The sequence below is a fragment of the Fukomys damarensis genome, unplaced genomic scaffold (assembly GCF_012274545.1).
Source record: "Fukomys damarensis isolate Sample0158 unplaced genomic scaffold, DMR_v1.0_HiC HiC_scaffold_17, whole genome shotgun sequence".
NCBI lineage: Eukaryota > Metazoa > Chordata > Mammalia > Rodentia > Bathyergidae > Fukomys > Fukomys damarensis.
In genome coordinates, this window is record NW_022900929.1 from 34020789 (window position 1) to 34048261 (window position 27473).

General features: G+C 43.3%; 2 protein-coding genes across 13 annotated transcripts in view; both read right to left on the reverse strand.

Annotated features, from left to right (window-relative positions):
* Capn3 (calpain 3) overlaps positions 1–2633 on the reverse strand; it is a 39587-nt gene extending 36954 nt beyond the window's left edge. For 3 of the 8 annotated variants that reach the window (XM_033764980.1, XM_010624767.2, XM_010624775.2), the window contains exon 1: positions 645–1538. In XM_033764980.1, coding sequence (XP_033620871.1) covers positions 645–953 — 309 coding nt within the window. In that variant the 5' untranslated portion in view covers positions 954–1538. Of the gene's footprint in view, positions 1–644; positions 1540–2478 lie in introns of those variants that run through there. The other 5 variants (XM_010624771.2, XM_010624766.2, XM_010624772.2 and 2 more) reach the window with 3 other exon arrangements.
* Positions 2603–27473, reverse strand: part of Ganc (glucosidase alpha, neutral C) — a 71924-nt gene continuing 47053 nt past the window's right edge. The window contains exons 16-24 of one of the 5 annotated variants that reach the window (XM_010624777.3): positions 25766–25867; positions 23103–23346; positions 21469–21533; positions 19915–19991; positions 16044–16118; positions 12932–13045; positions 11716–11828; positions 11093–11196; positions 2603–2722 (exon numbers count right to left, since the gene is read on the reverse strand). In XM_010624777.3, coding sequence (XP_010623079.1) covers positions 2616–2722; positions 11093–11196; positions 11716–11828; positions 12932–13045; positions 16044–16118; positions 19915–19991; positions 21469–21533; positions 23103–23346; positions 25766–25867 — 1001 coding nt within the window. In that variant the 3' untranslated portion in view covers positions 2603–2615. Of the gene's footprint in view, positions 2723–9983; positions 10245–11092; positions 11412–11715; positions 11829–12931; positions 13046–16043; positions 16139–16344; positions 16417–19914; positions 19992–21468; positions 21534–23102; positions 23347–25765; positions 25868–27473 lie in introns of those variants that run through there. The other 4 variants (XM_010624776.3, XM_033764977.1, XM_033764978.1 and 1 more) reach the window with 4 other exon arrangements.

Genomic DNA, 27473 nt, shown 5'->3' on the forward strand with positions numbered 1-27473 from the left:
CCGAGGGAGCAGAGATGTTATCCGGCTGGGCACACGCTCCCCGCGCCTGCCTGGGTTTCCTCGTCTGGGTGTGGGGAGACAACTGCTAGGGTTCTTGTCATCCTACTGTCTCATGCTTGGAAAAGTAGCCTCTGCCTGTGCCTTTTCTTTTCCTAGGGTTCTGGGTGAAATAGAAGGAATTTTACAAAGATGCAGGCTGTCTAAACAGAGAAGGTAGATCTGGTCGGGCTGGAATTTGTTCTGGGGAAAGAATATTTATTTATTTTTTTGAAAAATCAAGTTTTAACCAGGCAAGATGGCCCACCCCTATAATCCCAGCACCAGCTGAGACAGGAAGATCCCAAATTCGAGCCCAACCTGGGCAACTTAGTAAGATCCTGTCCCAAAATAAAAACGGCAGGGGATGTATCTCAGTGCAAAGGAACTGGGTTCAATCCTCAGTACCACAAACAGAACAGAGCGACCCCCCACCCTCAGTGCGAGAGAGCAAGAGAATCAGGATCCACCCTGCCTCGCCTTCTAGTGTGGGGAGACACAGAGGCCTTGCCCTCTCCCCTGCTCTTCCACTGGAGCATGAGCCTGTCCTGCTGAGCGGAGGGAGGTGGAATGTCTGAGTGAGCAGCCAGAGCCAGCAAGCTACTCACCGGAGGGCGCTTCCAGACGAACTGGATGGGGAACTTCTGGCTGTAAAAGAGAGAAGTCTCATCCGGTGGAAACTCAGGGTCCAGATAAAGAACTTTCTTTTCTAGACATTTCTTGTGAAGCTGCTCAAATGTCTTCTCTTTCACTCCAATGATGGGAAAGTTACGGCTGATGATGGCTGAATAGATACCGCCTGGGTGTGCGCCCCCAGCTTCGGTGGCCTTTCCTTGGGCTGGCTGGGGGCCTGGCCCCGGGGACCTGGGCTCGGCCCCTGTCCGAGAGGCCACAGATGCACTTATCACGCTCGGCATGGCAGGCGGCTTTTCAGAGGAAGAGGTTTTAAAGAAAACAAGGTACAGCTGCCTTCACGGGAGGGAAGCCAGGGCAGAGGGGAAGTTGGAGTGAGTCTGTCATCTGAGAGAAAAATGTCCACCTCCAATTCCAAACAGAAAGCCCGTCAGAAGGTCCCCTGGCCTCATGGCCCACTTAAAAACCAAGCTTCAGTCCTGGAGCCATCAGCTCCCCTGAGGAAAGAGGACAGCAGGACTTCTGAGCCCTCTGTACCTGGGGGCTCTTACCAGCTGCACTCATGCCAGGGACAGGCAGAGTGGAAGGCTTATGCTCCACTAGCCCAAGAAGCCTGAGCCAGGCAAACTAAAAATAGATGTGAAGAAGATTGTGAGCACCGGAGAAAGGCTAGCCTGTGTCGGGACTGTATGGAGAGAGAGGAGGGCCTGGCCAGAGAGCTTCCTGCGCTGCCAGTGAGTTCCCGTGTGGCCAGGAAGTGAGAGGAGAATAGCTGAGTAAGGTGGACAGTGGAAGCCACAAAGAGACATTCACTGGGCCACTAAATTAATGAAAACAATATTTTAAAAGCTAACTAGAAGGGCTGGGGATTTAGATCAGTGGTTCCGCCACCTGCCTTACAAGCATAAGGGCTTGAGTTCAATTCCTGATACCGAAAACAAAATGAAACACACACACATACACCCCAAAAGCTAACTAGAGCTGGACACAAAAGGGGGTGCACACCTGTAATCCCAGCATTGGGAAGTCTGAGACAGGGGGATCACTGTGAGTTGGAGGCCAGCTTGGACTTCATGGTGACACCCTGTCTCAAAAAAAACTAAAAATCAAAACAAAACAACCCCCACAAATCCCCCAAAGAACAAAACCAAACAAACAACAAGAAGCTAGCTATACTGTGAGATATTGAATTTGAGGGTAATATTCTGTATATTTTATTTTTTTGTGGTAGTAGGAATTGAACCCAGGGCCTTCACACTGAGCTACCCTCCCAGCCCTACTCCATATATTTTAAAACATGACTTTTACTTTCTATAGCTCTGAGGTACCAAAACATTACTGGGTTTGGCATCTCTTCTAGAATGTCCATGCTCAGTGGAACTGTGTGGGTGGAAAATGCCACTCAGGAGAGTCCTCAGCTGCGAGACCCTGTCTTCTCTCTCTCATTTGACCTCATCTCCCAAAGAAACACCCAGACCAGTCTGCCACAAAAAGTGCATCTGAGCGGATTACATGTCGACTGCCAAGCTGTGCCCCATTAGGCATTCCAGACGGAAGCTGTAACTGGACAGAGAGTTGGGTTTGCCTCAGGTCCTGGGCTGGCCTCTCTGAGAGTGGTCTCAGGATTCTTAGTGAGGGCATAAGTGTCTGGAAGAGAACGGCCTGCCTGGCCTCTTTCTTATCTCCTTCCCCGGGGAACCGCTCTCTGGGTCCATAGCCATAGCTGTTCCCATGTGGCCTTCCCTCTCTAACCCAAGACCCAAGACTGTGGGAAAAGGGGGAAGTGACCGCTGAATAGGGAGCACTGACCAGGCTCGTGGTCTCTGGGCTGCAGCTTTGAAGAATCCTAGGACTGGAATTGTAGGAACCTTCAGCCTATGCTGTTCCTCCATGAAAATGTCAAGGATCTTTCTACTTTTGGAGTGGAAAATAGAAGACAGCATTGTCTAGAGATTGACTTGTGGTTCAGAAGCAGGGCTGGTAACATACTGGTTGTGCTGGTCTAGCTTTAGCTGAGGTGCTTTTCTTTTCTTCCTCTGTGTCAGTGTTTCACCTGTAAAGTGAATACAATGATAGTCATCCTGTTGCTGAACTGGTAAGAGGATTAAACAAGTTAATTAGTGGAATGTGTTTAAAATAGTGTCAGGGTTGTCTTAAGCATTCAGTAAATGGTGTTGTTAGAGAAGTCCTGAATTTAATACCACTGTGGGGTTAGGTGTGGTTGAATGATACATTTACTGACTGTTACCTTTCTGTTGCTGTGACGAAATACCTGGGATAACTAATTTAAAAGTTTACTTTGGCACACAGTATGGAGATTCCAGCCCGTGACTGCCTGGTCCCATCAGGCAGCACCACAGCAGGAGCTTGTAGCTGGACAAAACTGCTCACCTCATGGTCGGGAAGCAGAAGAGGAAGAGGAGGGACTGAGGGACCTACAGACCGGGGACCTGAGGGTCTCTCGCTGGGCTCAGCTTCTGAAAAGCGCCAGCACCTCCCAGCACTGTCGCCCTCAGGACCAAGCCCCTGACACTCAGGCCTCTGGGACACCCTGGATACAATTAGCATTTGCTCTGTGTGTGATTCCTGAACACGTCCCTCCCCCAAGGCTTGCCTCCTCATGGATAAAAGCGTCTCTGCAAAGACTGCTGCCCACCCTGAAACCTGCCAAAGGCCCAGACAGTAAAGGTGGGCTTTCTTCCCCCATTCCCCCATCATAACACTGGTTCCTAGCACAGGGCTCTGTACCACCCTGAAATTCACAGAACTAACTCGTACGTATGTGTGTACATAGTATGTAAGGTACAGAAGAGTGAGCCCAGGACCCTCACACTGAGCTATATCCCCAGACTCCACCCCCCCGCCTTTTTGGTGCCAGGGATCAAACTCTGGTCCTTGTGCTTGTGAGGCAGGCAGCAGAACCACTGAGCCAAATCCCTGGCCCTCCCCTGTCTTTTTTTGTTGCTGTTTTTTTGTTTGTTTGTTTTGTTTTTTTTGAGACAGGGTCACACTATGTAGTTGAGACTACCTGGAACTCACTATGTAGCCCAGGCTGGTCTTGAAATCAGTGATCCTCCTGCCTCAGCCTCCCGAGCGCTGGGATTACAGGTGTGCACCACCACACCTGGCTCTCCCTTGTCTTTTTTAAAACAGTGTCTCACTGAGCTGCCCAGGCTGGGCTCAAACTTGTAAATCCTCTTGTGTCGGCCCCAGAGTGCTGGGATTACAGGCATGCACCAGCACACCTGGCTGGCCTGATTTTGTTTAGCTTACTTAACTTTCAGTTTGCCCAAAAGACTGTAAAGATGGGACTAGGTCCCATTCTACCCACAGGGCTAAGCATATAGAAGGCCCTTAATAAATTTATGTTATATATCTGTTGAATGAAATTTCCCTGTGTGAAAAGAAATTTCTTATACTTTTTTTTTTTGAGACAAGATCTCGTTGTGTGGCCCTGAACTCACTATATGGTCCAGACTGACCTAGAACTCACAGTGACCCCTCCTGCCTCAAGCTCTGGAGTGCTGGGATTACAGGTGTGCTCACTATACCTGGCTGGGAAATTTCCTATACTTAGGACTTTGACAATGCAATCAAAGTTTCTTAGCTGATTTGCTTGTGGGGGAGAAGCTGTCTCTGGGCCACACACCTGCAGAGCTTCCTTTCTCTGCTGTCTACGGCAATGCTACCTCTTAGTAACTAAGATACATGAGTGACACACAGGGTCTGGGCAGGGTGGGAATGTCTAGCACAGAGGGGTGAGAGGCAGCAGTCATGCATCAAATGCCTTCCCAGTTGCGTAGGTCCAAGTCGAGCTTTGTCTAGCCTCACAGCCAGGACACTGATGTGCTCATGGAGCGGTCCAAACTGAGCCACTGTCAAAAGGCAGATCATGAGCACAGATGCTCCCAGAAACTTCTTCAAGGATGAAGAACTAGTCTTAATAACATATTTCAGCCAACAGTGCCAGCTAATGGCTCCTTATCCTATTCTTCGGCCCTCCAAATTATCACTTTGATTAACACTATCAGAAGCAATCTATTTGTTTACTCTCAACACCTACCATTCACTAAGTACCTACTGAGAGCTAGCTACTTCATGCTGAGTCCTCTAAAAAACTTAAAAAGTCCAGCGTCTGCCTCACAAGTGCAAGGGCCTGAGTTTGATCCCTGGTACCCCCCAAAAAAACCCAAAAAATGCAACTTAAAAAGTAATTTTAGACTCCTATAAGAGTTGTAAAGATAGCAGTCCTTAGTGTCCTCCAGTCTAATGATTCCACAATCTTGGGCTCTCATGATCCTGTTACTTCTTTTTTATTTTTATTTGTTTATATATATATTTTTTTTTGTGGTTTTGTTGTTGGTTTGTTTGTTTTGTTTTTTGAGACAGGGTCTCACTATGTAGTTGAGACTGACCTGGAACTCACTATGTAGCCCAGGCTGGTCTTGAACTCAATGATCCTCCTGCCTCAGCCTCCAGAGTGCTGGGATTACAGGCCTGCGCCACCACACCTGGCAGTTTGTATTATTTTGGCACCAGGAATCAAACTCAGGACTTTGCACTTGCCAGACAGGTGTGGCCCCACTGAGCATCCCTGGCCCTGATCCTGACCCTTCTGAATAGCCACTCTCAGGTATTTTATAAAATGTGCAAGGTCCTGAGTTCGATCCCCAGTACTGCAAAACAAAACAAAAAAAACTCCCTGGATTTGGGTTTGTCTGGTGTTTTTCACATGATTGGATCAAGGTTATGGATTTAGAGAGAAATGTCACAGATGCAATGTGTCCTTTGCAAGTCCTATTTGGCAGTGCATAACTGTTTTATTACAGGTTGTGCGTATTTTGATCATTTGACCAAGGTAGTGGCCCCTGGTTTTTCTCTGCTGTAAAGGTACTGTTTTCCTTTTTATCTATGTAGAGTTATTTTCAGTCTATAGAACCACACTGTAGGTTTAATTCCATTTTGCCACCAAGGAAATGAGATATGTGCTGTATCTTTATAGCTAGATCATGGAAAACTCAGAAGTTAGAGATGATCTGTTATCTTTAACAAATGAGGAAACCAAGCCCATAATAGGTTAAGTGGCTTGGCCAGGATCACTCAGCTAGCTGACTGCGGAACCAAAGTGAAGAAGTGAATGGATGGCTAAAACTCCTCCATTGAGATGAGTTGGTTGTGAGATCTCTGCACAGATAGTCAGGGCTCTCTCTCCTACATGCTACGGCAGGACTCTGATTCCACCAGCACTGCAGGTAGCACTTGTCAAGGAGCAGTGGTCTAGTGTCACCAGGACTTGCTGTGGCAGCACAGCCTTTAGCAAGATCAGTCGGTGGATAAGCAGGTCTGACATCTGCTTTGTTTCTTCTGGAATGCTGGCTGTTGCGTCCTTCCTTGTGTTTTCAGCATGACTTCTCCCCACCAGGCTGAGGAGGTATTTTAATATCATGGGCCCCCTGTAGTTTGGTAGTAGTGCATGACATTGTCATGGAAGTCTCATCACCAAGAACTTTTAGGCAGGAAGATTCATTATGAGCTAAAAACCACGAAGCTCCAGGGATCTGTATTTGACTGCATTTCTGCTGCCTGGCAACCTGAGATCAATATTAAAAGGGCTGCATGCCACTGAACTCCACTGTTTGCCAGAACCCAAGGCAGTTCTTCTATATCATAAGCCACAGTCCTCAAAATTAGAAAAATCACTATGCAATCAAAAGATGCCTTTCAGAATGCTGCCAAATTGTCCTAACCATGTCCTTTATAGGCCTCGAACCCAACCTCAGGTCACACATATGTGGTGATGTCTCTTTAGTTTCTTTCCATCTGCAACAGTTCCTCAGACCTGTGTTTTGTGGTTTTCATGTTTTGAAAATTATGCAGTTTCCTTCAGAGTTGACTGTTTCATTCTAACTTTTGCTCAGATGGAACCACTAAGTAAACATTTATTCAGAAACATTTCTATGCTGATACATAAATGTAGATCATTATTTTTAATGGTTACATACTATTCCCTTACACAGAAATGCTGTTGTAACAAATGCTCATGTTAAAGGACATCTAGCTCCTTTCCAGTTTTCCACCCTATAAAGCACATTGCAGAGAGTGGCTCTGAGCATTTGTCTAACTTGTCTGAAGTGGAGTTTCTGTGCACACAAATTTAAAATTTTGAGGGCCGGGGAGTTAGCTCAGTGGTGCTGCCACCTGCCTTGCAAACCCAAGGTCCTGAGTTCAATTCCTGGTACCAAAAAATACATAAATAATAAATAAAATGAAGTTTTGATACCACTGCTGTCCTAAAAGATGACACTTGTTATAATTCTACCAGTGATGTGCAAGAGTGCACGTTTCCCACACGCACATTAGATCTGGACATTTTCATTCTTTTTAATCTTGGCCAAGAAAGCAAAGTGTAAAATCATTTATTTGGTTGTTAATGAGACAGTTTCTTTCGCATGCTTATTTTGTTGGTTTTAACTTATTTTTTTTGTTTACCTTTGTCCATTTTTCTGTTGACCAGTTCCTGTTTTTAAACTGAGTTGTCAATTTATTCCTTTGCATTTAAGTCTTGAAGATATAAGCTAAGCATTCATTGTGCAGCTCTGTTAAAATCTCTGGTGACACGATTCTAATTTCTTACATAAAGTCCAGTTTCCTATGGAAACACGTCAAGAATCACCAAGCAAGTTAGCTGAATGCCTGCAGGCCAACAGGGTTGCACGGTCCTCTGGCTCCAGGCAGGAGCGGTAGGAAGCAGTGTGAGCAGAAAAGCTACAAATACTCACATTCTCTTGACTGCTTGGCAAACCTTTCAGTGTAGATTTGGGTCAAGATAGAGTAGTTCCTTGCTAACTTACTCTATTTGTTCTTATGTCCTCTCTTTAAAACTATTTTAAATGGAATATCTACACAATGAATATTGGTCTAAGGATTTTTTTTTTTTTTTGACAGTTTTTCTGAATATCTACACAATGAATATTGGTCTAAGGATTTTTTTTTTTTTTTGAGACAGTTTCTTGCTATGTATTCCAGGCTGGCTTTCAACTCACTCTGTAGCCCAAGCTGGTCTCAAACTCACAGTGATCCTCCTGCCTCAGCCTCCCAAGTGCTGGAATTACAGGTGTGTACTACCATGCTGGGCCTGAAGATAGTTTTTAATGATTAAGTCTTAAATGTTATTAAAAGCTGTGGTGGATTAACTAATGGGTCACTTGTAATACCCAGCGGAACTGAATCAGTGTGGTCTGGGTGTGGGAGATCCACCTGAGGATTGTTACCAATAGCCATAAAAAGAGAACTGGAGAAGATCATGGGCTGTTGATTTTCTAGGAGAAGCTTGCTGCGGATAGTTTTCCTGATGCAAACTTGGCTGTTATCGTAGGAGGAGACGCTCAGGGCCTCATGGTCACTGGGAATTGCTGCTGTTCTTGTCAGGGAAGCTCTAATCTTTACCATGAGCATCACCTCCTGGCTCAGCCTGCTGGCACAAATCCTTTGCCCCACTGGAATAGGTTTTCTGGCTTCCACCACTGGCCTTTGGGCCTTCCAGGTGCAGATCCTCAGTATGGGGCTCTAGGTCAATTGGCTGGACTTGTGGGCAACATTGCTTTGGATCCTAGGTCTTTAGCTGGACTTGTGTGGGACACTGCTGTGGGATCCTGACCCTTGGCTGGATTATGTGGACCTCTAGTGTGTGGTTAATCTCATGCACTCCTCTATTTGCCTTTTTAGGTAAACATCATAAAATAGTCCTATATACTATGTGTCCTGTATTAAATGTTCTCCCTTGCCAAAACCCTGAGTACAACAAAAGCCATTAGGAAAGAACACTTAGTTTTCAGGCTAAGTCTTATTTTAGGTTAAAGGAAATTTGAAGCTTGCATCTATGACTTTAATGTAGGATTTTCCTTTCTCCTCAGTTGTAAAACATACCAAAACAGAAGCAAATGATCTGCTTGCCTATATGCCTACTTATAAAGTTAAAACCTCAACTGATATATTTGGTTAGAATATTGTGTCAGAAAAGCAAATCAGAAGTAAATGTATTCAGTGGTCCCTTAATCAATTAAATCCATCAATTAGCCAATCACAGACAATAGTTACCAAAAACCAAATGCAGTGGCGCTCTAGTGGGTAACAGAAATGTAATATGCTCTCAAGGGACATCTGGGGAGTAGGAGACAGACATACTTAAACATTAAGGCATAGTTCCCGAGAACGGAAGTGTAACACAACTGCCAAGTGTGGACCTCTCAGAGGGGCAAGCTCATGGCTGCTGGGTACCGTGGAGCTGGCACAGTGGGTCAGTTAAAAAGGTTTACCAGAAAAGTGGATGGGAGGATTTGTCTGGATCAAGAGGGAAGGAGACTGAGGCCCAGTGAATGAAGGCACATGTGTGGTAGTTCTAAGTAGCCCAGAGGGGTGGCCTGAGAAGACAGCACTGAGCTGTCTCATGGTGCACATGGTGGCAGTGGGTCTCCAAGCAGAGCTTCTAGAAGCAGCTGGTCTACTGCCCAGTTCTGTCCTGCACCAGGCATCCCAGAGCTTGAGGAGGAAGGAAAACGCAGCCCCACTGAGCCGGTTGTTATTTTAAAATTTGATATTTCATTCAGCATGAGTTTTTTTCCAGTACTGGGGATTGAACTCAGGACCTTGTGCTTTCGAGGCAGGTGCAGTACCACTGAGCTAAATCCCTGCTCAGCATGAGTATCTTTTGCATTAATTTTGATTTTAAAAAATAATGCAGCAAAGTACTTTTGATTACTGATTGTGCCTGAGGCAAGTGTCTCACCTGTCTTACCCTAGATTTAGCCCTGGGCTGTCTCTGAAGTTTCAGTGGTGGAGCCACAGGTATTTATTTCATTGTTATTAATCATAGTTTGCTCATGTTCTAAATACTCTTTGGTTACTAGACAGCATTTAATAAAAGATATGAAAAATGTGAATTGTAAGAAGCTTAATTTGGAACTTCTGAACCCAAGAAGCATGAAAGGAAGACCACCCTGTGCTCCCGGTGAGTCAGTCTCTTGTGGAGAACCACTTCCCTCTGCGGTAGGGTGCGGTACCCACAGGACCTGTCTGCCCCTCCAGGTTGGCCAGCTTTTGCAGCCTTGGGAGCTCTGCTGCTGCACCAGAGTGTTGGCCTCACGGAAGCCCTCAGGCTACCTGGCAAGGAGAGCGGCTCCTGGGGCTGTGGCCCAGGAAGCAATGGAAACTCACAAATTCTGTCCATGTCTTGAGCTTTGAGGGTCTGTGAGACCGGTGGTGTTTACATAAAGAGCAACACTCATACATTGGAATATGTAAGACCTCAACTCTTAAAATGTGCAATGCACTGTTTATTAGTACACTAGTGACCAGTGGAAGATCACTCTCCACCAAGGGAAGCTCATCAGGCTGCAGCACAAATCCTGAAAAAGGCCAAGGGTTGTAAGGTGCAGGCCACTCCTGTGTGTGTGGCCAGCCACTCTCTCATTGGATGTGGACTTCCCAGTCTGCACCAATGTTCAGGGAAAGCTTCTCCAGGCTCAATGTGGAAGTACCAGCACAATACACAAAAGCCACCGGCTGAGCTTTCCCATCTGTACAGAGACAAGGAGAGACTCAGGAATACGAAGCAAGGAAAAATCTTTTATTCAAATCTGACATATTTCCTGAGGCTATTATAAGACCTTATACCTCACTTAGGATAATCCTTTTTTTTTTGGTTTTTGAGACAGGGTTCACTATGTAGTTGAGACTGACCTGGAACTCACAATGTAGCCCAGGCTGGTCTCGAACTCACAGCCATCCTCCTGCCTCAGCCTCCCTAATGCTGGGATTACAGGTGTGTGCCACCACGCCCAGCTAGGATAATCCATTTTTAATAGTATTTTAATTCATGCATTTTTATTCATTTTTAAAAATGGTACCAGGGATTGAATTCAGGACCTTGCACTTTCAAGGCAGGTGCGGTGCCACTGAGCTAAATTCCCAGCCCTCACCTTTACTCATTTTTAAAATTAATTAATGAATTAGTCACTCTGTAATTCAGGCTGGCCTTGAACTCACTATGGAGCCCAGGCTGGCCTCAAACTTGTGGCGATCTCCCTGCCTCAGCTTTCCAAGTGCTAGGATTATAGGCATGCACCACACAAATTTTTTAAAACATGAAAAACTTCACTGTTTGAGTGCAACACTGGTTGAAAAGAAACTTAAGGAACAAAGTGATTTCCCTACAAAATTCACTTAGCAAGATATAATTCCCATCCTCTGCACCCTAAACATGGATTGTACTCTCCAGGCTTTCAATATCCATAGTATAAAAACATACAGGTATACCTATCATATTACTTCAAGCCCTAAGTCTTCTCCCCTGGGAACATATTAACAGCATAGAAGAAGAGCAAGATGGCCCCCTTCATGCAGGAGATAAGGACAGTTTCCTCACCAGATGAGTGGGTGGTCACAGAAGATGGTTCCTTCCTGAGGCCTAAGACCAAGATCTTCTCCACCACACACTTGCTGGGAAAATGTCCCCTCTCGTCAGCACAACTAGAATAGATACAAGTGGTATTAGGAGAAGGAGAGGGCTGACAGTTTGAATTGGATAATGTCTCCACCCTTAAGTTCCCCCCCCATTTCTTCTGATTTATTTAGTCCTACTAACTAAGATGAAGAGGTGAAAAAAAGCTGACTTTTTGTGTCTTGGACTAGGTAACAGGTAGCCAGGCCAACCTCCCTTCAGCATGCCACTGGGAGTAAAATCACTGAAAAATACAAAATCACAAATGTGACCAGAATATTGTAATCACATTGTAAGAAATCAGATGAACAGTGACTGAAAGATTGAATGGAATTAATGGGAAGTTAAGTTGAGTCCTCTTTACTTTTTAGAGTGCAGAAATGAAGAAGGGGACACCAAGAAACATTGATGATAGCACAACTGAAAAATACTCCTCAGACGGCTTTGCACTTGAGTAGAAATGGAGAGTATCAGCTATGCACGTATGTCAGGATGCCAAGATGACAGTATGATTTAGGAGTGTACACAACTTCTTTAGCTGCTATTACCTGTTGGTCAAAACACTGGAACAGAACAAGAGCTTCCTGTGCAAGAACTTCTTCTGGTGGAGGTACTGGAATGAGTGGCCATCATCCAGATACAACTCTCCCACTGCAGAACCCTGGGGAGTAGGTCACAGAGAACATGCCTGTGTAGCAGCTTTATGGGAAGAGATGTCAGTCCCTAAAGGGAAATAACTTCAAAAAATCATGAAAAATATGTCAAGGATGGTCAGTGGCTTTCCTGAAAATACTATCAGAACATGCAACAGAGCCAAGAAGTTCAAAGAATGAAACCAAAGTTAAAAAAAAAAAGATCAGAAAAGAACAGATCTTCCATTTAGAGGATGGTATCTGGCTCCTGCTTTTTTAGTAGGAGGATCCCTTCTGCACATCAGAGTTCTCCCCAAGGCAGGTTATCATCATCAACAGTTCTGGATGTGCTTCAGCCCCCTAGGCTCCTGCACTGACTCTGGGACTTCACAGCGTCCAAAGCCTATACTGAGGAGACCCAGGAAGGCAGTGTAAGCAAAACAGATGGAAAAGAAAGCGAGAATTTATTTTATAATATTAATGTAAACAAGAATAAGCATGGCTGGGGATTTAGCTCAGTGGTTCCGCTGCCTGCCTCAAAACTACAAGGTCTCAAGTTCCATCCCTGGTACCAAAAAAAAAAAAAAAAAAAAAAAAAAAATTGTACAATGATAAGAATAAGTGTTATTATAGTAAAAGTAAGAATTAGTGTTTGGCAAATGGACAGGAGGGAAATCTGCTATAGGCCTCATTTGGCTCAAAAGATCTTAAAAGGACAAATCTATCCCAGACATTCCCAGACTTTACTCAAGGAGATTTTAGTTGCTTGGACCACCTGATGAGAATAGAAGTCCTTTAGTGGATGGAGCTGGAGTCCCTGAAATGGCCAATAGACACAGGTACCCTGCAACCGGAGACTGGTTTCAGGGCTAATCCACAGGGCTGTGTTTGGCTTCAGTGAGCTAAAGAGCCCCAATAATAGTTACACACCTGGGAAGGACATTTCTATCGTTCCAGGGGATCAGTGTTGCCTTAAGAACAATTTGGGAAGGACAGATGAGCTGGGCAATGATTCAGAACCTTCATTTCTAGACAAACATCAGACACACCTGTCACATAGAGGGGCTCCCCACTTTCACAAGCTGTCATGCCCTCTGAAGGCCCCACTGCAGAGAGAGAGGCTTCCCAATACCTTAGTGCTCAGAGCCATGCGGAGTCCATATGAGGTGTCAGCCATCCAGCCTGTGGACTTCCCCACAGTCGTCTTTACTGGCACCACACTTCCGCCTCGCTGAAACACTGGTACCTGCAACCGAGCAACCTCTCAGGTAACGCATTCACAAAGCAAACTTCAGAGTACAATTTTAGGGTAGTTCCATGTATAAGAGTCACATTCTTTACAAGTATAGTCTCAAAGGCAAAACAAACTTGCAGGCACTGAGATGACAAATGTGGTAGACCTGGGGTTATTACAAAAGAGCTCAACTAAAAATAGCCCATTTCTTTAATTATTTGGGAAACTGCCTACCCTTCATTGCTTTATTATATATACCCATCTTTGCTGTTTTTTCTCATGATGAACCCTATCTACCTATCTCATACTGGCCTTCTTGTTTTATATTTTTGCTGCTTTTTTTTTTTTTTTTTGAGACAGGGTCTCACTTTGTAGTTTAGGCTGGCCCTGAACCCATTATGTAGCTTGGGCTGACCTTGAACTTGCAGCGATCCTCCTGCCTCTGCCTCCCAAGTGCCGGGATTACAGGTGTGCACCACCTCACCCAGCTTTTATATTTTTAGTGTTCCTGTTCTATACTAGAGCTCTGCTGCAGAATATCTTTCCTGATAGTCTAAGTGGGCTCAGGCAATTGTGTACGTATGAGTGCAATGGGTTTCTTGGTTTGGGGCAGTAACTTTTGCTCTTCTTCACTGCCCATATACTTCTTGCTCCCTAAACCGATAACCAGTATGATGACCCAATTCTAGGGCAAATCTATGACACTGTTTGTTATAGAACCATCAAGCATTTTACTTTTTATTTTTTTGGTACTGGGGACCAAACTTGGGACCTTGTGTTTGTGAGGCAGGTGGCGGAACCACAGAGCTAAATCCCCAGCCCCATCAAGGGTTCTTGAAGTCCTTCTCACAACATAGCCTTGGGCATGGTACATACTATTGGCATTCTGGAGTGGCACTTTTTTTTGGGTTTCCTGTCTTGGGTGAGGCGGCTGCTGGATGAGATGAGGGCTTATATTTTGTCTGAAGTAAAATGCTAGTAAGGAGAAGCGTATATAAGCATTTAAGAAGTTGGGGATGAGGGTGAAATACTTCAGATGTCACCTCTGTTTAACTTGCAGGTGGCAGCAAGAAGTAAAGCACATCTATCTCCCTCACACTCCCCTTAATTGGGCAATCTCTCTCTTTCTTATTGTATTGTTACTTTTTTTTTTTTTTTTTTTTAAGAACAAGGCAGTTGTTATAGTAGAATGGACTATAGACCAGGAATCCAGCAAACAGGGGCCCACTTCAGTTCTGGCACAACCCTGGTCAAGTAACTGAACTTCTCTGAGCCTGTAAGTGTGAAGGACTGGAGTAAACAATTAGTAAGGTCTCTTTTGGATCTGAGAGTTGATATATGAAAAACCCTTCTTTGCAATAACACTACTGACAAACTTAAGAAAATAACACCGCTATTTCAAGCCACTCAGGACTTGTGGCAGTGGTTGTGCGTTGCAGCTCACGACTGTGGTAAGCACAAAGGATGAGAGAATACGCAGAGTCCATGTGCACCTTGAACTCTAAGAGGGCACAAGAGGGGCTGCCTTAACAGAGGTAAAAGGGAGCCCCTAACTGAAGCTTCTTGGCTTTTTATAGATAGAACCAGGGAGCAAGGATAAAGGACAGAAAAGGATGTCTGTGCTGGAATTCACATAAGGGACGGGAAGGATGGGGAAGGTCAGAGTGGTCTATTATAAGACTGAACTTAGGACCAGTCTATGTGATAAAGACAAGCATGGGGAGGAGAAAGCATTCATTCCTTAAGGCAGTGTTTGACCCTACTTGCACCTGTGGCCCTTAAAGCCATCTTTAAAGGGTAAACATGCATTCTGGAAGGATTTGGGCTTATAGCCCCAGGAGTCCCTTATCTCTCTGCATATCCATCTCATACCTACCTCTGGCCAACACCCCCACAGTTATGATTCGGCTCAGGAAGAAACTTCCTTTCAGAAACTCAGGAAAGCCCAAATGAGCTTTGAGTCTAACATCATAATAGATGTATTCCCTTGGGCCTGAAGGCCAATAGTTACACCTGAAACCTGTTTGTTTTTGGTTTTTTTTCTCCTTTCTCCTCAGACAGGGTCTTACTGTGTCATTTGGACTGGCCTTGAACTCACTATGTAGCCCAGGCTGTCCCTGAACTCACAATGATCCTCCTGACTCATCCTCCTGGGATTACAGGTGTGTACCCCCACACATGGCTCAAAAACTCATTTTTACTTTGTCCTGTACAAGGACATTTTTTTATGGCACACAGGGTGATTGCCATTTCTCTTTTCAATGTATTTTCTTATTTTCAATGTCAACATATGAGGAAGAATTATGTTTATCCCCAGTGTTTTTTACCAACTCTTGCCCTCATATTATAACAACTTCATTGATACAATTAATATGCTATAAATTCACATTTAATGTGCACACTTAAACAGGTTTCTGTATATCCAGTCATGTAACCATCATCATAACTGATTTTAAAATATCTCCAGTACCCTCAAAAGAAACCTGTTTTCATAAGCAGTTAGCCCCATGATCTGTACTCCATGCCCACCCCAGCCTCCCTTCCTGCCTCTGTATGCAGGCATTATGATGTGGAAACACTAACATACTTACTTGTCTGCAGAAACATGTTAGAGATTGTTTGTGTCCCCTCAAATTCAAGTATTGAGACCCCACCTCAATGTGAATGTATTTAGGGATAAATGGGGCCTTTGTGGGAGTAATTAAGGTTAAAAATGAGGTCATAGAGTAGGGCCCTCCTCTGATAGTGGTGTCTTTATAGGGACAGGGAAGCTTAGGCACTGTCTGTGCTCTCCTGCTTTCTCACCCTCCCTCTCTCCGTGTCACGTGTATAAGTCAGGAAGAGGCTCTTATGAGGAACCAAAGCAGCTGGCAGTTTGATGTGGGACTTCCACCTTCAGAACAGTGAGATACATTTCTGCTGTTTAAGCCCTCAAGTCTGTGGTATTTTTCTATGGGAGTTGGAGAAGAGTAATGAGGCAGGTAGAAGCAATAGTCCGGAAGTGACTCACAGTATCCAGGGCTACTGGGATCTTCACAGTATGTCCTCCTTCCCAGCAAGCAGATGTCTTAGGGTCATACCAGATCTAAAAAGTAACAGACATCACTGAAAAACGATAAATAAGTAACTCTGCTCACACTTTCTTTATTCAGGAAATGTTCACTTAACTGTATTTCAAAAAGCCCAGAAATATAAAGGATTATTTTTTTTGTTTTGTTTTGTTTTCTGAGACAGGGTCTCTCACGATGTAGTTGAGACTGACCTGGAACTTACTATGTAGTCCAGGCTGGTCTCAAACTCGAAGAGATCCTCCTGCCTCAGCCTCCCGAGTGCTGGGATTACAGGCGTGCGCCACCATGCCAAGCTATAAAGTATAAATTTACCTTGGGTAGAAGTTAGGAAGAACATATGCTGTTAAGATGATTCCTAAGAGACAGTGATTCTAAAAGCCATTCATTTGTTTTCACCTACACATTCTTTTTTTTTGGCAATACTAGGGATTAAATTCAGAGCTTCGCCCACACTAGGTAAGTGCTCTGCGACTGAGCTACATCTCCAACCTCTTTTGTTTTTTATTTTGAAACAGGGTTGTGCTAAATTGTCCTTTGAACCTGCCTCAGCCTCCTGAGTAGCTGCAGCTTACTGGTGTGAGTCACGGCACCTGGCTCCAAAGTTATTTACTGAACAACTTGCCCCCAGGGTAGTGTTGGGTGTACAAGATAATTAAGATCTCCACAGGCGTGAAAAGACATAACTCCCATGGTCCTTACAGTCCACTTGGTTTTTAAAAACTGAACACATCTACCAGTAAACAACATGATAAAAAGGAAAAAAAGAAAGAGCAAGAAGAAGAGTACAGACTGAAGACAAATGAGGCAGCAGAAAAGAAAGCATCAGTGAAGGAACAAATTTGGGAGAACTTTTATCTCTAGTTTCCCCTTTCACAACAATGCAGTTCAGTGACAGGCTCTGACTAGGAGTTAGCTGCTGAAGTACCAAAAGGGTCCCATCAAATCATGCTGCGGCAGGATTAATCCTTAAAATACTTTCGAAAGCAGTGTGAGAACAAACACCTGTTTCTCTCTTTTAGCCTAGTGCACTTTCTGGCAACCACAGAGTCTGTGTCACTAGTGCTCCTCCTGGGAGTGCCACCTCCTGTGTATAGCAGAGGTGCTGGATCTCCTGTCCTGCTGTGAAGGCGACAGTACTGTGACATCCCCAATGGACTCTTAATTCAACAAGCTAAACCCCTCTGCAGTCATGATGTGTCACCCTTGGCAGGATTCAATTTACTAAGATCTTGTCAAAGATTTGGTGTCTGTGTTCATGAGCGACACGATCTCAGCTTTCTTTTCTCGTATGTCCTCCTCTGGCTTTCTCATTACTCTCTGGCCAATTCCACAAGCTTTGGGTAAAGAGCTGTTGGGGTGAAAAGTATAAAGATGATGCCAACAGGTTTAGGATTGCATGACTACCACTTCCAGAAAAACTAAATGAAAGGTACAGTGTTTGTGCTCTGGCACCACCTACAAAGATCTCCAAATAGGGAAGGTATAATTGGTGCAAAACACTATGAAGGTCAGATCCAGACCTCAGTCCCCAGCCCCTCAGTCAGCAGGTGCTTAATGAGGGTCACTACATGCCAGGAATCCAGATAGGTGAGGGGATGTGACAGTGAACCTGAGAGATTAAAACTGCTGCCTTCCAGGGGTTCACACTCACATGGGAGAGGAACGTAATAAACATATGCATGTGTATATGTACAGCTATATACATATGGCAGCTAGCTAATCACAGTAAGGGGGCAGATCTGGCAAGAAATGGCATGGCTCTTTTATCTAGGGTTTGCAAAACTATAGCAAGAGAAGCAATCATAGAACACTCTGGGAAAGTGCTGAAGGAATGTAGTACATAGTCACAAGGATGTGTCTGCAGTGGTGACAGGTCATTAGTAAAGACTCTTGGTTGTGTCTGGAAGGAAGCCAGCTCCTCTTCATGGAGCCATTCTTTTGTCAGAATAAACTTGAGACACTGACTGGACACGCTAGCAGGGCATTTATTTAGCTACTGTTGTAACTTAACCTTTTCCTCAGGTTTACACTTGGCACAAGAACCTTTGTAAGGAGCCCTTGACTTCACAATTAGAAACCAAGAAGAAACCAAAAAGAAAGACCACAGTTCATGAACCTTCCAGAGAAAAGCCTAGTTATTGTCATCAATAATGCCAAATGTGGAAGGCCTAACAGAGCTCCTCAAAAAGACTCTCTAGGGGCTGAGGATTTAGCTCAGTGGTGCTGTGTGGTAGACTAAGCTGCTAGCCTGTCCTAAGTAAAAACCAAACAGCCTCCATGTTGACCCGCTGATCACCCCACCACCACAGTTGTGTCGTTACCCATGACAACGGGTTTGCGCAGACAAGTGACCTGATCTGTTACATAGTAACATTGTGTTATACTACTGTTACATTCTCCTCCCAAAGTTTATGGTTAACTATTTCCTCTTACAATTTTGCGGTTTTTGCCTTTATAAACTGCCTGTATCTGCAAATAAATGAGACCTTGACAACTCTTTGCTTGGTCTCCTTCTTTCCGCGCCCCTCTTGTCTCATTTCCAGGTACTTCCCCTTCTCGAGCTCTGCCAATTACTGACCCCGCGGGCCGGGGCAGTGCTGCCACCTGCCTCACAAGCACAAGGTCCTGAGTTCAATAGCCGGTACAAAAAAAAAACAAAACATAAAAGGACTACCTAGACACGGCCATGCCCAGCTGCCAGGTCCTCCAGGGCTCTCCCCAGCCTGGGCAATGCTCCAATGTGCAAGGCTCTCTCTAGTCTATCCCTCCCTACTCTCCATTCCACGCTGACACCTCATGCCTCTTCTCTGAGTCTTCTCTGGGCCTCTCTGGATATATACGTAATCTCTGCTCTACAGACCGTGGTTATTCCCACCTTTTGACTGTACCCTGGGCTTCAGCAGATCCAGGATGGCATTTTATGGAGTACAGTGATGACAAGCAATGACAATAACTACTAACAGCGCAGATAAAGGCTAACAGGTAGAGAAGGAAGAAAAATGTGTGTTTTACACTTATGTGAGTGTCCAGAGACAAGGTTTTGTTGTCAGAACTCAGGATTTAGAGGGAGCCAGAACCAAAGAGCAAAATCCCTTTATACTTATGTTTCCCATCCCCAGCCTGAGTTTGCTGTCTCATAGTTGACTGAAGATTTCTTCCTACCCTAAGCTTCACTGTGCTTATGAAGACTCACTTAAGACAAAACTCTAAGATTGCTTCTCTGGTGTGAGAAACTGAAAGTGGAAATAAGGACTGGGATGTATAATGGATATTGGGAAATGGGAAGGGAACAAGGGAGGAGGAAGGGAGAAAGGGAGTGACATGTAAAAATAGAAGGAAAAAAATGGAAATAAAGCTTTTGTACATAGGAGGGGAGGGGGTTTGAGGGGGGAGTGAGATAAAGTTTATTTATATAAAAGAAAAAATGTGAAGATAGAAACCATCATGTGGGGCTGGGGATTTAGCTAAGTGGTTCTGCTGCCTTGCAAGTGCAAGGTCCAGAGTTCCATCCCCAGTACCAAAAACAAGAAAACAAGCAAAACAACTCCCCCAAAACAACAACAAAAAAACCCATCATGTACCTGGAAAGATGCCCTTAGTCATCTTTCCCCCTTCTCTCTTTCGTTACATTTCTTGACCACTGAGGACAGTGGCCATGACTTAAGAAATCATTAGTTGCACAGACATTTGAAGTGTGTTCTTGGTGTTTTTTTTTTTGGTGTCGGTGATCAAACTCAGGTCCTTGCACTTGCAAGGCAGGCAGCAGCACCACTGAGCCAAATCCCAGGCCACACACTTTATTACTCTTACCTCATTGGATCCTGGCAGAAATACATCAACCATGGTTGCTTTTGGTTCTGTGACTGGATGAACCAATAAGGCACTTCCTAAAAAATGGAGAAGACAAAGAATTTAACTGTCATTGTAAGAAATCTGAAAACACCCTTTCCATTTAATTGAGCACTTGTGCTTCAGAAGATCATGCACTTCATAAGGCAAGGAACACGGCCATCTGAAGCAATGAGCTGTCAGAGAGTCACTGTTACAAAGAGGACAGGGGCTCAAAGACATGGCTGAGGAACCACATGTCATGAGTCCATATGGCATCTGGGGGAAGAGACCTGAGGCGGCCTGTCACAGTCTCACCAATCCCACAGCACGTTGCACTTCTCTCTCATGGGTGTGGCACTGCTTGCTACCAGGGATGCTGATGGCAGTGAGCCCACAAGTGCTACCCAGAGGGTGCTCAGGGTGGCCATGCAGGTCCCTCTGCTTGGTGGTCATCATCAGGACAGTGTGGTTCTCTCTAATCTAGACGACTAATCTGGCTTTGATTTTGGCACTATGCATTTATAAAATCCATCCTTTTGTGAATTCATTTTTTTTTTTTTTACTCAGTATGTAATTACTGAATGAGTGCTTACTAAGTCCCAGGTACCATTCTAGGCTCTGGGGATAGAGCAGCAAATGAAGCAAGCATAGTCCCTGCCTTCTGGGAGTTTATAGTAAAGGAAGACAGGTGCTAATAGAGAATTACAAGTTAATTAGAGGCAAAATTACAAAATGAAATGAAAGTTATGTGATAGGAAGAACTGATTGACTAGGGAGGGTAGAATTAAGTATGCGGAGAACAGGAGTAGTCAAGGAAGTTTCTCCCAGACAGTGATTTCAGCTGGCACCTGAAGCCTTGCACACTCTAAACAAGTGACCTCCCACTGAGCTGCAACTCCAGCCCTGGGCTCTTTCTATTTTTACATTTGGAAGTTTTAACTGTTTAGAAAAGGGATTCACCCTTGGCAACTCAATCTTTAGCCTGACTTCTTGAGCCCTGTTCTACAATGATGAAGCTCTAAATTCCATATGTGAGGGTTAATCTTTATTAAAGAAGAAGCTTATTATGTTTGACACAGACTCTTGCAGTTCTGTACTATAACCCTCTGATCTACTTTTTTCTACACGCCTTCCCTGTAGTCATTTCACAGTGTTTAGAAGAGTGGACTCAAAATAAAAATCCGAAATTACTCCCACAAATAGAATGGATTTATTTGAAGTTGACAAGAATACTACAAGTGATACATTATAACAGAAGAGAGTGATGGTTGGGAATTTGGCTCAGTGGCTCCACTGCCTGCCTTGCAAGCGGAAGGGTCCAAGTTCGATCCCCGGTACCAATCAATCAATCAAAGGAAGGATGGACAGAATAGAGCTATGACCCCATTAATGTATTAAAAATCTTGGTGAAGGAATGTCTTTCAGTTTTATTTTTGACTTTCTTGGGACTAGATATGGTTAAAGTGTTCTCTATCAGAAAATATAAAAACATAATTATAGAACTTATCATAACTCTAATTAATAAATACTCACCTAGCATGTATTCATCTTCTATGCCAAAAGTTTCTACTTCATTAGGGAACTCTATCCACAGAGGCCTGGGGAAAGAGAAAAATATACATTTTAACCTCATTAGATATTTTATTACACCTTTTCTTAGATTTTTGTAATTTTAGTTTTATAACTACTTAAAGGAAATTGGAAAGCACCAAAACAAAACAAAACAAAACAAACAGGTTTCTTTTTATATAATTCAAGACTTTATGAGCAATTGCTATGATTATTTTATATTTGTAATATGTGGTATTAATGCAAATGTTTCTGGAACCTGCAATTTTCCCTTATGATTACTGAGCATGAAATGCTGTGCTATTGGAAGAATCAAAGCTTCATATAAGCGCAGATGCCTAAAGTGTGGTATAAAATAAACTGAAGGTCTGTAAAAACATATTCTATAATGACTATAATTTTGTGCCATTTTTTCTTGCTGTCACTGTCTGTCATGAATACTTAATCATGTATTTAAATGGAAAAAATTCACTACATTTTGGGGGGGGTTGAGAAATTATTCAGTATTTGTTTGTTTGTTTGTTTTTTGGTTTTTGGAGACAGGGTCTCACTACTGAGACTGCCCTGGAACTCACTATGTAGCCCAAGCTGGTCTTGAACTCAGTGATCCTCCTGCCTCAGCCTCCAGGGTGCTGGTATTACAGGTGTGCACCACCATGCCCGGCTCAGTATTCTTTTTTGATTGCTTTTTCACACAACTATCTGGAGGGCATTTGAGTTCACAGAAGATAAACCTTTCAATATCTATGTGTCTGGATATTAACTTCATAGTTCTAGTTATCTTTCTATTTCATGAAGCAAAGCTATTTTTAATAAGAGAAACATTTTTATTCACTAGCCTTTGTAATAATATATTAATTTCATTCTGAATGGTAACAAAGCTATGATTACTAGACCTGGCCAATGTCTACGATCACAGGATACAGCTAACAAATGCAGATCCCAAAGACTTACCTATGGAGATTCCTACAAGGCTTTCACAGTGTGGCAGCTAAAGTCTGCAGATTTAAAACACTCCCAGGATATTCTGATCTCACTCATTTAGGAACTGCTAATCCTGAAGCCTTGGTATGTTATGGCTGTCTGGGTATTCTTCCCTAACTTAGCAAGTTGTTTTTTCATATTTTGCTTTCAAAATAAAATTATAATTTGCACATTAAGAAATAGTTCACCTCACATCAAAGAATTCAGCCTTAAGGGTAAGATTGGCAGGTGAACTATTCTTCATGACAGGATGCATGTAGGTTAAATACTAACAAGTTCAGCTACAAGGTCACTTCCTTGTTCTTTGAACCGTCTCTGTTCCTGTGTCTTAGCAGACAGTAACACTTCAATCACAAGTAGTAGGGAACCTAGCTGTCTTCTACATTTTCAATAGCAGCACCTTCTGCACAGTTGGTAGTCAATGCATGGATTAAGCTTGATAGAATACATAGATTTTCTTCATTTTTTTCTCTTAAAATCACTGTGCATGTACTCTAGTGCATAATTACTAGAGGGCCGGAGACAGACTGGTCACTGTGGCCGAGTACATGACACTTTTTTCCATAGTGCTCTATCAAAAAGATACATCCTTAGCCCTACAGGGTGCTTTTTACCTCATGACAGGTTCAGAAGTGATGTGTGCTTGGTAGAACAGAGAATACAAATAAGGCAGAAGGGTATAGCGCTCTCGGATGGCTTCTCGGATGAGCTGGGCATGCTCCTTCCCCAGCAGCCAGGGCTCCCGACGCTTGGTGCTCATAGTGGCATGGCCACGGAAGAAAGGCTGGTAGGCCCCAGCCTGGTACCAGCGAACTAACAGCTCTGCTTCCGGGTTCCCGATGAAGCCCCCCACATCAGCTGGTTAGGCAAAGAAAGGCAAGTAAGGTTACTAGGATTCATATCAGAGTTGCACACAAGTAAAAGAAGGCTCTGAAGGCCAGGTGTGGTGGCGCATGCCTGTAATCCCAGCACTTGGGAGGCTGAGGCAGGAGGATTCCTGTGAGTTCGAGACAAGCCTGGGCTACATAGTGAGTTCCACATCAGTCTCAACTATATACTGAGACCCTGTCTCAAAAAAAAAGCCCCCAAAAAACAAAAAACAAAAAAACCCCAAACAATAAGGCTCTGAAGACCTGACAAGAGGAAGATGACGTATGCACACTCAAATGGCCTCAGATAGAGGAGCACATGCAGGGAGAACTCTGCCTCCTGGGGCTCTGTTAGAATACTCTCTGAACACTCCTTTCTTGTCAAAGGGTCACAGGCTTTCCTGGGAAATCTATACTCCTGTATGTTCCTGAACCCACATTACCCAGAAATTGTATAATGTTGGCCTGAGTAAATGGGTGCTTGTGCCTGGGGTGTGGTGGGGAAGAGGTTGTTGATCTCCTTTGAAAGGAACCATTAAAAAAAACATTAATGAACTAGAGAGAAACAAATAGTTAGAATTAGAGGTTTTGGGGGCCAGGAATGTAGCTTGGCAGCGAAGCCTCTGCTTGGCAAGTGTGAGACCTTGAGTTTGATTCTTGGTACAAAAAAAAAAAAAGAAGTTTTGGTAGAATTTCATGTTAAGCCCTTGAACAGGGAATATATTTCTTATATGGTATGTGGACCAATGCCATAAAATGCATACTGTATATTAAAAAAGTGATATTGTTTCTATTCCTGCAGAAAACAAGAAGCAGTTGGAACTGCGGCCATACTTTCCACCTTGATATCTCCATCTGCAGATCTCAGGATGCAGGGAAGGCAATTCATCAGAGACACTTAACTAAATTTATTTTTCTCAAGAGCATATCTTTAAAAAAATAGTCAAATTATGTGACAGAATTTTGAATCTGCTAAGTGGAAGGGATTTCTGTAAGGCGTACTTTTTATTTTTTGCAGTGCTGAGGACTGAACTCAGGACCTTGTGCATGCTAAGCAAGTGCTCTACCACAGAACTCTATCCCCTATCTTAGGTTAACTTTTGATTTTGTAAATTCTTTGTAGTTCATTCTACTGTCTCTCTTTCAAGAAAAAAAAAAAAAAACAAGGTGTGACTGAAAAATACAGTGAGTGTTTAAAAAAAAATTGGGGCTGGGATTTAGCTCAGTGGCACTGTGCCTGCCTTGTAAGCACAAGGTCCTGAGTTTGAGCCCCAGTACAAAAAAATTTTTTTTTTAAATTATAGCAAAAGATACTGTTATAGGTTAGAATTAAAATAGTCCCCAAAGCGTCATGTTTGGAAGGCAATTGGATTATGTTAGTGGTATAGCTCACTCCCTATTAGGAGGTGGGGTCTGGTCAGAAGAGGTGGTCACGGTGGGGTGAGCTGGTAGGGTAGATCTGCCTTCCAGGCTCCTCCTCTGGTTCCTGGCTGCCATGTGAGTAGTTTTTCCTTTGTTATGTCCCTCTGCCATGACATCCTGCCTTGTAGCCAGCATGTTATGGACTGAAAATGTGAGCCAAAATGAGCCTTCCTTCTTTTAAGCTGTGTGTGCTGGGTATTGGATTCCAACAAGAAATTGACCACGACGGACACATGGCCATTAATCCCCCTCCAAACACTGCCCCTGGCTTTGACAACATTTATCCCATCATTCTTGCCACTTTCTGAAGCAGTTTTGGAAGGCCTCTTTGGCGAGTGTTTTTACTCCCTCAATGTCCTGAATCAATTCAAAACATTTACCTTTCACGACCACGTGAAAAGAGCCAGAAACTGCATAGTGTCAGATCTGGTGAGTAAAGCGGACAAGGACACACCCAAATGTTTTTATGAGCCTGCCTTTCTGTGGTATGGTGCTTGGCAGCAGCATTCAGCACATTTTGTATCACACCTTGTAAAAACACTCATGAAAGAGGACTTCCAGAACTGCTTCAGAAAGTGGCAAGAGTGATAAGACAGGTATGAGTATATTGTAGGGGGATTAACAACAGTGTGTCTGTTTCTGTAATAACTTTTTAAAATGTAAAGATTCATGTATATTTTGGTCACACCCCATATATGTTTCAGAAAGAAAAACTCAATTATCAAGTGTATCCCAGGATGAAGTGGTAAGGGAACCAGGGAAGGAAGCACTCTGGTTGTCCTTCTGACAACCTCATTTCATGTCTTTAATCCACACAAGACACAAGCAAATCTGAAGCCCCTCTTTCATTCTCCTGTGACCTGCTCCCCTTCACTCTCTCCCATTTTCTCTTTCCCACATTTATCCCTGCCCCAAACAGCTACTGAGAAGTGACTGGTGACCAGCTTTGACAAACACACACTTCAAGCCTTGAGGTCTTGTCTTACCTCCACAAAAAGAGATCCCGGTAATGCTGAGAGTGAGCAACATTGGAATGGAAATCTTCAGGTAACTCCACTCTGCTGTGTTGTCGCCCGTCCACACTGCACCTTCAGTCACCAGTAACAAGGGGTTTAAAAAAACACAAATCTGCCCATAAACTCAATTTCATATTTAGATTCCTTATTTGTACAAGCTAAATTCATAAAAAGGAAAACAGATGTCTTACCTTTAAATACATTCTAGACTGTCTAAAACAAAATGTACCAATTTTCTTATATGAAAAAGTTATTAAAATCCAGAAAACAAGCTATGAAGATCTTCTGAAATTGCACATATTTTTTAATACAATTCAAGTCTGAATATAGGAGGATTTTTTTTTTTTTTTTTTTGTAATGGGGATTGAATCTAGGGCCTTGTGCCCTAGTAGTCAATAGTGCTAGGCAAGTGCTCTACCACTGAGCTATACCTCCAACCCCCATTTCTGAACGACTTAATTTTGAGAGAGGGTCTCACTAAGTTACCCAGGCTGTCCTCGAACTTGCAATCTCTGCCTTAGCCTCTCAAGTAGATTGGATTATAGTCCTGTGCCACCATATCCACCAAGGAGGAACTTTTGGAGACAAAATTTACGCGCAATAATGTACATACTTAAGTAAAGAGTTTGATTTTTTTTTTTGTACCAGGGATCAAACTTGGGACCTTGCATTTGTGAGGCAGGAGGCAGAACCACTGAGCTAAATCCCCGGCCCTGATGAGTTTTGAAAAATGCATATATCCATGTAGTCAGCATGATAAACAAAACATAGAATTTCCCAAACTAGGAAAGTTCTCACAGGCTTCTTTGTGGTCAACAACTCCCCACTCACCCAACTACAGAAGTTATTTGATGAATTCTAATTTATAATCTTTTTTTTTTATGGTTCATACTTTTTGTGATTTAGCCCAAAAATCATTTCTACCTCAAACTCACAGATCTTCTCCTAGAGTGGTTTTGCTTATTTGTTTTAGGCTTTTATAACTTAGGTCTATACTGTATGAAGTGGTTTTGAGGCAGGTTTTGAGTTCAGGCAATCTTGCTACAAAGCCAGGGTTATTCTTTTCTTTATAGCTGGTAGGAGTTGGTAAAGATAGATTATATGTCACTAAGATGATGTGTAAAAGGAAAAATATATTTTATTTTATTGTATCTTGAGTACTTCTGAAGTATTTTTATCTATCTTCTATCAAACTAGTTTCAGTAAATATTTTTAATTTTCCACAGAAATTTTGAGCTGTCTTACAGCCTGCCAAGAAAAATATTGTCAAGGGATTGTTCTTTGCAAATAGTGCTCTTGTGATTTCTCCTTGATTTCAAGTGAGCTAGGTATATATTTACATAATAATTTTGAAATCTGCATGGTGACATTCTCACTGAGAAAGCTCATGTAAACCTGTAGATGTTTTCCTGTCTCATGTGGCTGTTTAGCCAGAATCTCTCTCTAGTTACTGGTCTCAGTGCATGACTAAACAAAACAGAGTTCTCCACAATAGCTGTTACACACTGGGCAAAGGTGATGGCTTCATAGAGCACTGAAGACTTAGAAGTGGGCAAGCATTTAAAAAATGAAAGATAACAGCATTCACATCTACTGTTAATTTTTAAAGCTACTGCTTAGATACTTTTCCTTTCTTTCTCTCTCTCTCTCTCTTTCTTTTCCTCTCTCCTTTCATTCC